Source organism: Alligator sinensis, unplaced genomic scaffold, assembly GCF_000455745.1.
Source record: "Alligator sinensis unplaced genomic scaffold, ASM45574v1 scaffold404_1, whole genome shotgun sequence".
In the NCBI taxonomy this organism is placed as follows: Eukaryota; Metazoa; Chordata; order Crocodylia; family Alligatoridae; genus Alligator; species Alligator sinensis.
This window is the reverse complement of record NW_005841839.1, coordinates 4,142,828-4,152,357: the sequence shown is the minus strand read 5'-3', so window position 1 is coordinate 4,152,357 and position 9,530 is coordinate 4,142,828. Positions and strand designations below refer to the sequence as shown.

Genomic DNA, 9,530 nt, shown 5'->3' with positions numbered 1-9,530 from the left:
CCGCAGGGGACACTGGGAAGCTGGCGCGAATCGCACGGCGCGTGCTGGGACCGCTGGTGGAGAGCGGGGGTGCCCGCGGGAGCGGGAGCTCCTCACAGACATGGCGGGGAAGGGAGGTCTCTACGGCTGCCAAGACCCCGCGTGCTGGAGACGAGTGCGCGACCTGCACTGGGCGGTGGTCGAAGCCAAGGGGAGCGAGCGGAAAGGCCTCACCGGGCTGGAGAAATGGTAAATGCGGCGGCGTCCGCGTAGCTGCTCGTCCCGCCCGAAGCTCGGGCTACCCGCAGCTGTCGCCAGTGCGGAGCCCCAGGCTCTGGTGCCCCGGTGACACGAGGGGCCGCAGGGGGTCGGGTGCAGGCGGCGGCGGCGCGAGTCCTGCCCGCTCTGGGCTCTGTTTCAGGTATCAGGAGGAGTTGCCGGTTGCTCTCGCGGGACGGAAAGAGAAGCATTTGACCCAGGCCGAAGTGGTGAAGCTGATGCAGTGGAAACTCACCGTGAGTCACTTCCCAGCTGAATGGCCACGCGCAGCGTCTCAGCCCTATAATGGGAGTGGATGCTCGGCTGGGACGGGGGTCTCGGCCCCCCACGGGCTGTGACATCACTTCCAGGTGCTGGGAGATCCGACGTCTGCAGGGTGTTGAGGCTCGGAGCACGTGGGCGCCAGCTGTCTGACAGCTGTTTAAGTTGGTAACTGTTGTGCTTACCTTTCTAAGGTTGAAACAGAAATCATGGGCCATAGCCTCTGGCCCAGGGCAGGGGTAGAGAAGCAGTTTTATGTCATCTTTGTGGCTTGTTAATCAATTAATCAGTCTGGACCCTGGTTCAACCTGCAACAACCTTGGGGTTGCTCTAAGTTGCATTCAGCTGCAGACAGGCTGTGGTAAGTCGGGCCTGAGGGGTCAGTAGCCTCATCTCTAGAAATGTCACGTTTCTTTTTGATCCTGTCTCCATGTAAACATCTTTGCTAGCAGAACAAATTTAGTTAGGAGCTCTGTCCTTAGCTCACCTTGTTATCGCCCAGCTTACGCGACTGAAGCCTGAATGCAGATACAGTCATGCTGGCAAAGCAGCGTATTTCTGGGATAGTCTGTTCCACTTGGGGAACTGGTGTGAGCTGTCCTAACACAACAGTTTAAAGGATCCAATGACTGCATCTCCAGTAGGGGATTTAGCAGTCCAGCCATGCCAGTCATGTTATAGCAGCAAACCAGTTTGAGTGTAGATAAATCCTAACCTTTTGCATTTCACACAGCTTGGTCAGTTTCCTCCCACTAGCTCCACAGGCCTGTGATTGGATTTCCAGGGGAATTATTATTAACTTGTTTTTACACAGCGTTAGTACTGCCCACAGCTCTTTGAGCGCACAGAGAGATTATCTGCATCAGTGAGCTTATAATTGAATTATTTTCATTGGCTCTGAATCCACTGGAATGGAGCGGTTGGTCCAATTATAGCTGGGCAGGGTGAAAGCAGGAGGCTGGCTTAGTCACTAAGAATATTTGGGAGAAAGGAGAAGGTAGATGAAACTGCACTGAGATAGGAGTGTCGTGGTAATAGGATAGAGCCGTGAAGGCAAGGCTGTTGTCTACTTGGGAAAACGAGGAAAGGAAGGTAAAGTCCCAGAGGAGATGCAGAGTAAGGGGGTGGTGTAGTAGCTGGAAAAGATACACGAGAGTTGTGAACAAGTAAACTTTCCTCCAGGCACACTGTGCTCAGCCTCAAACCACTTTGCATTTTCCAAATTGGTTACCCAACTTCCTATTCCTTAGGACAGGGGTGTCAAAGACCCAGGCCGCAGACCAGGTCTGGCCCTCGGACCTGTCACCCAGCCCACAAGGCTCCTAGAGAGGTTGGGGTGAGTGGGGGCTGGGCCCATTGCTGAATACCAGGGCACAGAGCCTTATTGCCAGTTCAGTGGCAGCAGGGCAAGCAAAGACTGTGTTATTCCTCTCGGCTCCTTGAGCCAACACAAACACCCAGGAAACCACAGCAGTTCACACCACTGCCACTTCCCCTGTTGCCAGAGGTGGGTCTGGATCTAGCCCACGAGGAGCTCTGTGGTCTGGATGTGGCTTTAGGACGAGCCCAGGGGAGTTGGACAGTATTGCTTTAGGCAAAGACCTCTTGGGCTATCTTCTCTCTGACCTCAGAGTCTCATCTTTAGGGCGTGGTGGATCCCAGGGGGCATGTAGAGCATAGTCTGGGGACTACAGTTGAACAGAAATGTATACCAAGAAAGAATCGCTCTGTTTTTTTCAAAGGGTTGGCAAAGAACTCACGGCCTCAGAGTTGGATCCCCTCTAATAAGAGTATTGCCCCTTTCAGCCCCTGGGGTCACAAGCAATGAGCTGTAGTCACCTGCACAGCTCAAGTCTCCAGTTGAGGGGGGCTCACCTTGCTGCCTTCTCTCCTCCCCTCTAGCGGGGAAAGTTCCGTCCTCGTCTGCAGCAGCTGGTGGCCACTAACTCCCAGGAGACAGTGGAGCGCTGTACAAGGAAAGCTTTTCAACTCCTCCCAGATGTGGCAGCTGCCATAACTGAGCTGAGCCAGTTAAAGGCTGTAGGACCAGCCACGGCTTCAGGTAAGGACTAAGGGAATTCAGTGGGGGATGGGGAAGAGATAAGGGGGTGGAGCCATGGATTGACCAAACTGGAAGTGAAAGAACAGCCAGGGTTGGTCAGCACTTTCACCCAAACAGCCATGCACTGCTACTTGCATAATGGGATGCAAGATGCTGACACTCATGGCTCCTGGGAAACAGCGGTGGCCCTAGATCCCAGCCCTGTGGACAAGGGGGAAGCCACTGGTTCTTCCTAGTCTTGCAGGCAGCCAAACTAGTTGCTAGTGGCCTGTTAAAACCAAAACCTTGAAGAGGTCCTTAGCACTGAGGGCAGCAGAAAGTACAGGTCGAGGGCATGGAAACCTGCATGAGAAGCTGCCAGCTGGGATGGTTGAGTCGCTGGCTTGGTGTATTTCCTACTGTGATGAGCTGGTGGAGAGGCACCTATCTGTGTGGAAGCAGAGGTAATTTCAGCTGCCCAAGGGCAAGCCTCCCCTTGAATCCTGCACTGGTCCAGCCCCATCTCTCCTGGGAGTGTTGGTGTGCACAAGTCCTCTTGGCTTGGCTTCAGGTTCTGTGATGTGCCAGCTTGCCCTGGCAGGCTCTGACAGGCATCCAAGAGCCAGCCTCAAGGCCCTAAGAAAGTGGACATCTGCTGTGATGAAGGATTTGGTGTCTCCTGCTATCCCCCACCCCCTCCAACCTGTCCAGTTCCTCTGCTGCATACTTCCCCACCTTCCCATTTCAGCAATCCTGGCAGCAGGAGCCCCTGAGGTTGTGGCTTTCATGGCAGATGAAGCAGTGGAGTCCATCCCAGGCCTCACCCCCATTAAGTATTCCCTCAAGCATTACATCCGCTACCTGGACAGGATCCAGCTCTGTACCAAGAAACTAAATGAAGGTGAGGGGTGGGGGCCACACTGCAGTAGGGCCTGTGGAGGGAGGGGGAAGATATTTGCTGCATCTCTGTTTTAAAGGTCTTGTCTTGAAAAGCCAGTAGAACTGCAGCGCTTATGGCAAGGTTGTTGTTGCACTACTGGACAAAGTAGTTCATACCCAGAGCTGGGGGTCAGGTTTCCTCCTCATCTCTGTTGCTGCTTTTGTGGCATTGGACAAGTCTCTTGGTCTCTGCTTCACCTTCCCTATCCATGCTATGAAGATAACACTCCCCTGCCACCGCACGCTCCATTGAGATCCTCCAGTGAAAATTTATTTAAGTGCCAAATTGTGACCTGAAGTTTCTGTGTCCAGTAACTGAGACAGGCAGTGCCTTGCAGTTGCATCAAGTAGATTTCCTTGGTTTCTTACACATGCATCTTGCAGGCACGGTAGGTCCCTGCTCATCAGAGCCTGAATCGCACCAGCTGCTGTGCGATCTCTCTCTTCACCTTTCCTTGTGTCTGCTCCACTAGCTTGCAGAATCTCTTGCTTGAATCTATGGTAGCTTCTGCCATAGTTACCTGTATCACCAGGTGTTGTGTGTAGGGGAGAGGTTTTACCTTTTAAGCCTTTCCTACCCTTCAGAACAGGGCTGGGAGCAGCAGCTGGGGAGAAGGGGGCTGCAGGCCCATGTTTTTGCTATGCACAACCATGTAGCAACAACAGCTTTTGATCTTTCCCTCCCTGCAATCTGCTGTGACCAGGCATTTGGAGCAGGAGGGAGGTACGTTCCAGAGCTGCGTGGGAGCTTGGGAAGAGAGGGAGTAATTCTGGCCTGCAGAGTTGCACGGAGGGAATGTGTGTGTGGTTTTATTCTGTACTCTCAACCTCTCACTTTTCTGGGCCACAAGTCTCCCCAGGAACTCATCAGGGGCCTGGAGAGTGGGTAGATCTGGTTCTGCTGCAGCCATAGAGCTTAATGGCTCAATTTGCAATCTTTTCCAGTTGACACAGAGAAAGGCTGGACTCCTCACCAGGTGGAGATGTGTCTCTGGGCCTGGGCTGTGGCACAGAAGTTGTGTCCTGTGCTGCTGCAGACACTTTGCTTAGGGGAAGAAGAGGCTGGTGAGGATGCCAGAGCCACAAAGAAACAAAAAACCAAATGAAATCATCCCAGGCAGAGACCCAACAAGCATCTACACGTTTGCCTCCTGTAGGCTGATCTACAGCCCGACCACAGCCTATGGTGGACTCCTTGGGGATTCAAGTGTTGCCCTGGTTCTGGTGCCTTGGGTGAGGGGGAGGGAGACGTTAAGTGAATCCCTCCCCATTCTGTAGCCCAAGCTGCAGAAACCTGTGTTCAAGACCCTATCTTCTCTAGGCACTGGCTTTGTGAGTGTCCTGCTTCTTTCAATGATTTTTTAATAAAACTTTGATAGACTTTTGTAGAACCATGTGGTGAGTGCTTGCTCCTTTTCACTGGGATGCAGGTATGTTGGGGAGTCTCCTCCTAAACACCTAGATCTAGGTTGCCATCCTGGCTCTCATTTTAGCTTCCTCTACCATTTGCTTCCTCATGGTGCAGACAATCTTGTTAACTGGAGAGTCTGCAAGAACTGGATCCCCAGAATTCTGACCAGAATACTTACAACATTTAAAGAGCTGATAACGTGCTTGGCCCTGAACAAAAGCCAGCAGGCAATAAAGTCTGAAAAGTTGTCTGGCACAGGATTTAGAAGACAGGCAAGATGCACTGGGACATTCATAGAGGAAGTTCCTTGGGTCATTTCCCCCCTCCTATCCTTTCCCAACAAGTTTTTCCCTATGTGCAAAGCAAACAGGCAAATAGTGCTGGGAAAGCATGCAACCCAAGACTAGTATTAGATCATAGTAGAAATCACATCATCCTCTGGACCCCTGCAGAATTACACTGGTATACAAGGCTTGGATTGACCTACACAACCCTCACAGGAGGGTGGCAAGTTATTCCCATTTTACAGACAGGAAAACAGGCACAGGGTTGCAGCACAGGAAGTCCTGTCTTCTGACTCCTATTTCCTAGTGTCTTCTAGTAGAATCTAGAACTTACTCTTAAGAGGTTGTGCTGCCAGAATCCACAGAACTGGCACTACACAGCCACCTATTTATTCAGGACAGATGGTGCTGGCTTCTCAGCTGTGTAGGGGAAAGGGAAGGGAGATGACTGGGAAAGGGCTATTGTGAGTGTTGAGCTGCTCTGCCAGCAAGAGCAAAAGGTAAAGTTAGGAAATGGAAGCTGTGCAGAAAGCAAAGCAAAGTATCAAAATGTTCTGCGAGTGAGACCGGAGCTCCTGACACTGCAGCCTTGAACAAAAGAGCCATTGCCCTTGAATTCATCTTCAGCTGCCATGGTCCCATGGCTGATGTGTGTGTGGCTCAGAACTCTTCATGTCTCTGGAGACAACCTGCCTTCAGTGCCTGTTTCTCGTGATTTGCTTGAGAGAGCTTGCTGTAACCGTGGGAATTTGCCCTCTGACTTGGTTAGTGCTGCCTTGAGTTTTCTACTCTAGCCATATTTCCATTGGCTGGTTTCCACATTGCCTCTCCCCAGCTCCTTTTCAGTCAACCCAAGTGGCTTGGGATCATTTTCCCTCGGATGTGAAGTAATTGGCTGTGTATCTGCCAGTCACTTTAAAGCCAGTTGCAAACTCCATTGGCATGATGCTTAACCCAAGATGTGTGTTACGGACAACGACATTCAGAAGAGCCTGAGTGTGTCTTGCAAACTACACAGAGTGGAGGCATGTTCCAGATCCAGGGCCCAGTGCCCACCCCCTCAAGTCTGAGCTAATTCATTAGCCAAAGCTAAACTTCCTTTCTCTTGCACCCACCCCAAATTAGCCTGCAGAGCAGAGTAGGAGGCTGATAGGCGTGAGACAACAAGCATAATCCTGTCATGCCCTGCAGGAATCCTTCCTGCTCCCACTCTCCCCCAGTCATTTCTCTCATGTTTTATACCACCTGCAACATCTGAAGTCCCATCCCAAGGACAATTTTTTCCACAAGCCAAACTTCTGCACCCAAGCCTGCCCACAACAATATGTATCTCTCTGTCACTCACATGTCAGCAGGTCCTACCATCCTGGTGGTCCCCTGGACTCTGTGGCAGATATTTAAGTTAGGCTCTTGCTACAGCCAAGACCTTAGGAGGCCCTCAAGACAAGTGTATGCCTTCTGGCAACTCTGCACATCATTCACACCAATATGGCCCCCCTGCTCAGCCACTGGCAGGCTCAAAGGAGTTGTAGGCCACCTTCCACATTACCCCTGCGTTTGACCCAGCCACATCCAAAGCTACGATTGAGCGGCATGAGCCACCCAAACTGAACAGCAAACCCATGGTGCCAGGCACCTATAGAGCAGTTTGCTTTTTGTGGTAACCAGGAAATTACCTCCTCAAGGTATTGGTGTTATTTAGGGCTTCCTGTGTGTGGCTGTTTATTTCCCTGTTTATCTTTCTCTTACTCATCTGCCAAGATGGTGCGGGGGAAGTGCCTAGAATAGTAATTCAGGATGAGACTGCAACCTTGACTTGTGGTGGAGTAATGGAGCTGCTGAGGTGAATTGCTCACCAGCCTGAGAATGGGTTACACCATCTCCTCCTCCTCGTCCCCTCCTGCACGGAGGGATGCTCACCGATCCCTCAGAGGGACCAATCCAACCTCAAATGAATGGTGATTCCTTTGCACTGCAGCACCAGTTACACAGTATGTGAGGCTTAGGATCTCGAGGTCCTGGTGGAATGGGTCTATAGATTTAGATTTAGACGTCCAGAGAATCAGGACTGTTTTCTACCAGCTGAGGACTGTGTCATGGTGCTGGTGCTACATGGAGATGCTGAGCACTCTCAAGCATCCTTTTTCAATTGAGTTTAAATCTCATTTTCTACCAATTTACACTTCATTTAGTAAAAATAAATGACATTTAAATTTTGCTTAAGACCCTCGGACACAAAGAATTATATCTACCTGCAAACCTGTACTGAGGCAGTAAAACATGAATTAGAGGCATTTTTAAGTTTTAGTACAAGGATGAGCCCAGAGCAGTGGACCAGAACAGAGAAAACAGATGCTGAATCCTTCAAAGAGCCGTTTTTTCCTAAGGGCTTTGGTTAAATAGAAGTTCAAACAACTTGGCACTGCCTGTTCCCACAATGGTTGATCTTTTGCTCAAAGCTCCAGCTCCTGATGATTCAAGGAGCTCAACTTCCATTTAAATGAAAAACAAGCAAGCTTCTGTTCTTTGTGGCTGCAGAGTAAAAGGCAAAACCACAAACCTTCCAGGCTTAGAAAGCAGCAGGTGAATAAAAAGATACCAGGACCTGCTATTTTTAAAGCTTCATGATTGTTAAAGTTCTCATGATTTGGGATCCCTTGGGGTTGACAAAATGCCATGAATGGAAAGCGGAACACCTAAAATCAAAGCAGCTTGGCTTTGCTGAGGTGCTGTGCAGTCATGATTCCCCAGGAAGAAATGGGAAGGGCAGCTATTGGAAGATTAGGCCATTCTGAATTAGGTTCATAAGGAGGAATTTGTAGGGGTAAGGAAGAGGGGAGAAAAACAACAACACTGAGGCAAATGGCAGCAAGAGCTCCATCTCTGTGCCTTCAGAAATCTCATATACCTGGCAGCTTAACTTGCAACACCTACACTTAAAAAATTCTAGCTGGAGACTTTTACACAATCTGAATAACCCCCCCACTTCCTTTCTCACTAGGGTTTGATCTCTCCAGTATCCTCAACTGATTAGTTCTTTAGCCATCCAGATGAACTCTCCTCTCCCACAGAAGACTACAGCATAGCAAATTTATAATTTCCCAATGTATAGAATCTAATTCGTGAGAGGAGTGGGGTTATCTTGAAGTCCAAATCAACTTGTATTTAGGTAAATATGATAAATTATCATCCAAAAAAAATACAAAGGTTCAAAAAGAAACCCTGTCTGGGTTTTTGCACATCTGAATTAGACACAGAGCACACTATTTTTCCACCTTTGGAGACCAGATGAAAATGCAGCAACTTTGTCTAGATGAGCAGGACTTGTTTTATCCATTCCCTCCTATTCTGTATCTCTTCTGCTCACTTCTTCCCTCAGGGCTACGGCATTCCATTATTTAATAAAAAAAAAATCACCTAGTCTTGCCTGAGAGCTTCACTTCTTTAATTATCCTGTGTCACTTAGCAGTTAGACACGGTCTTCCAGCATGCTGGGGATTTGCTATAGCCAACGGAGACTGCAAGAAAGTGCAAATGAAAGATTCCTGCCCTGATTCTTCAAGAGTTTGGAGCACAAGGTCCTGTGGTTTCTGAAGGACTGCAGTGAACCAGACACAGGTTGAGCAATTAACACCGCATTCCTCTGGCCAGGTCTACACAAGTGTCTGAAATGCATCCCACTGGCCAGCAGCAGAGCAGTTCCACTGGTGCCAGCAGTGATGGATGCCATATTGTAGACTGAGCTCAAAGCACCACAACTGTTAAGCATCCAGTCCCTTAACCCAGGGCAAGGCACTGTAAGCTTTGAGCATGCAATGCAGATTGAAAGTGTAGCAGGACAACACACAAGCTCATCTCATGGGGATAGCTGATAAGCTAGGCACTGAAAGAGGGAGAATGCCTGAGCTGAAATTGCTATTAAAATATTAATAGGCTTTTATTTCTGAAAAAGACTCAAGGAGGAAAGGGAGAGAGGAAAGAGCGCAAACACTGAAGTTCTTATCTTTTGGGAAGATGCCAAGCAAACATGTAGGAGGAATTTCTCCAGTGTATTCCCCAAGTCTTTGTAGACGAGCAAAAGAATGCTGTTACCTACATCTCCAAAGGCTAAAGGGAGAACAGGTCTCTCAGTCTGGGAAGAGTGGGGGAGGGAATCATAAACCATTAACATTGTTACTGCCTAAAGGAGATGGCAGCATCATGCATGTCAATCAAGGTTTGGAGCACCTAAATCAAAGTAACCCTGATCTCTAGCAGACAGACACAAGCCAAAAGGAGAACCAGTTGCAAAGGAAGCTGTTTGAATAGTCTGTCTCACTTAATGGGTTGGTAGCAA

General features: G+C 49.4%; 1 protein-coding gene across 1 annotated transcript; it reads left to right on the top strand.

The window, feature by feature from the left end:
* Positions 1-6: 6 nt before the first annotated feature.
* Positions 7-4,910, top strand: LOC102368745. The gene is made up of 5 exons (XM_006015560.3): positions 7-228; positions 401-494; positions 2,422-2,581; positions 3,309-3,461; positions 4,445-4,910. Exons 1-5 carry the CDS (start codon positions 101-103, stop codon positions 4,603-4,605), a joined length of 696 nt encoding a protein of 231 aa, XP_006015622.1. The 5' UTR covers positions 7-100; the 3' UTR covers positions 4,606-4,910.
* Positions 4,911-9,530: the final 4,620 nt, after the last annotated feature.

Excerpts from the sequence above, each read along its gene's own strand:
- LOC102368745 (XM_006015560.3), top strand. The coding sequence starts at position 101 with ATGGCGGGGAAGGGAGGTCTCTACGGCTGCCAAGACCCCGCGTGCTGG. Across the intron at positions 495-2,421 it reads TGATGCAGTGGAAACTCACC|CGGGGAAAGTTCCGTCCTCG; the intron begins GTGAGTCACTTC and ends CCTCCCCTCTAG. Across the intron at positions 2,582-3,308 it reads AGGACCAGCCACGGCTTCAG|CAATCCTGGCAGCAGGAGCC; the intron begins GTAAGGACTAAG and ends TTCCCATTTCAG.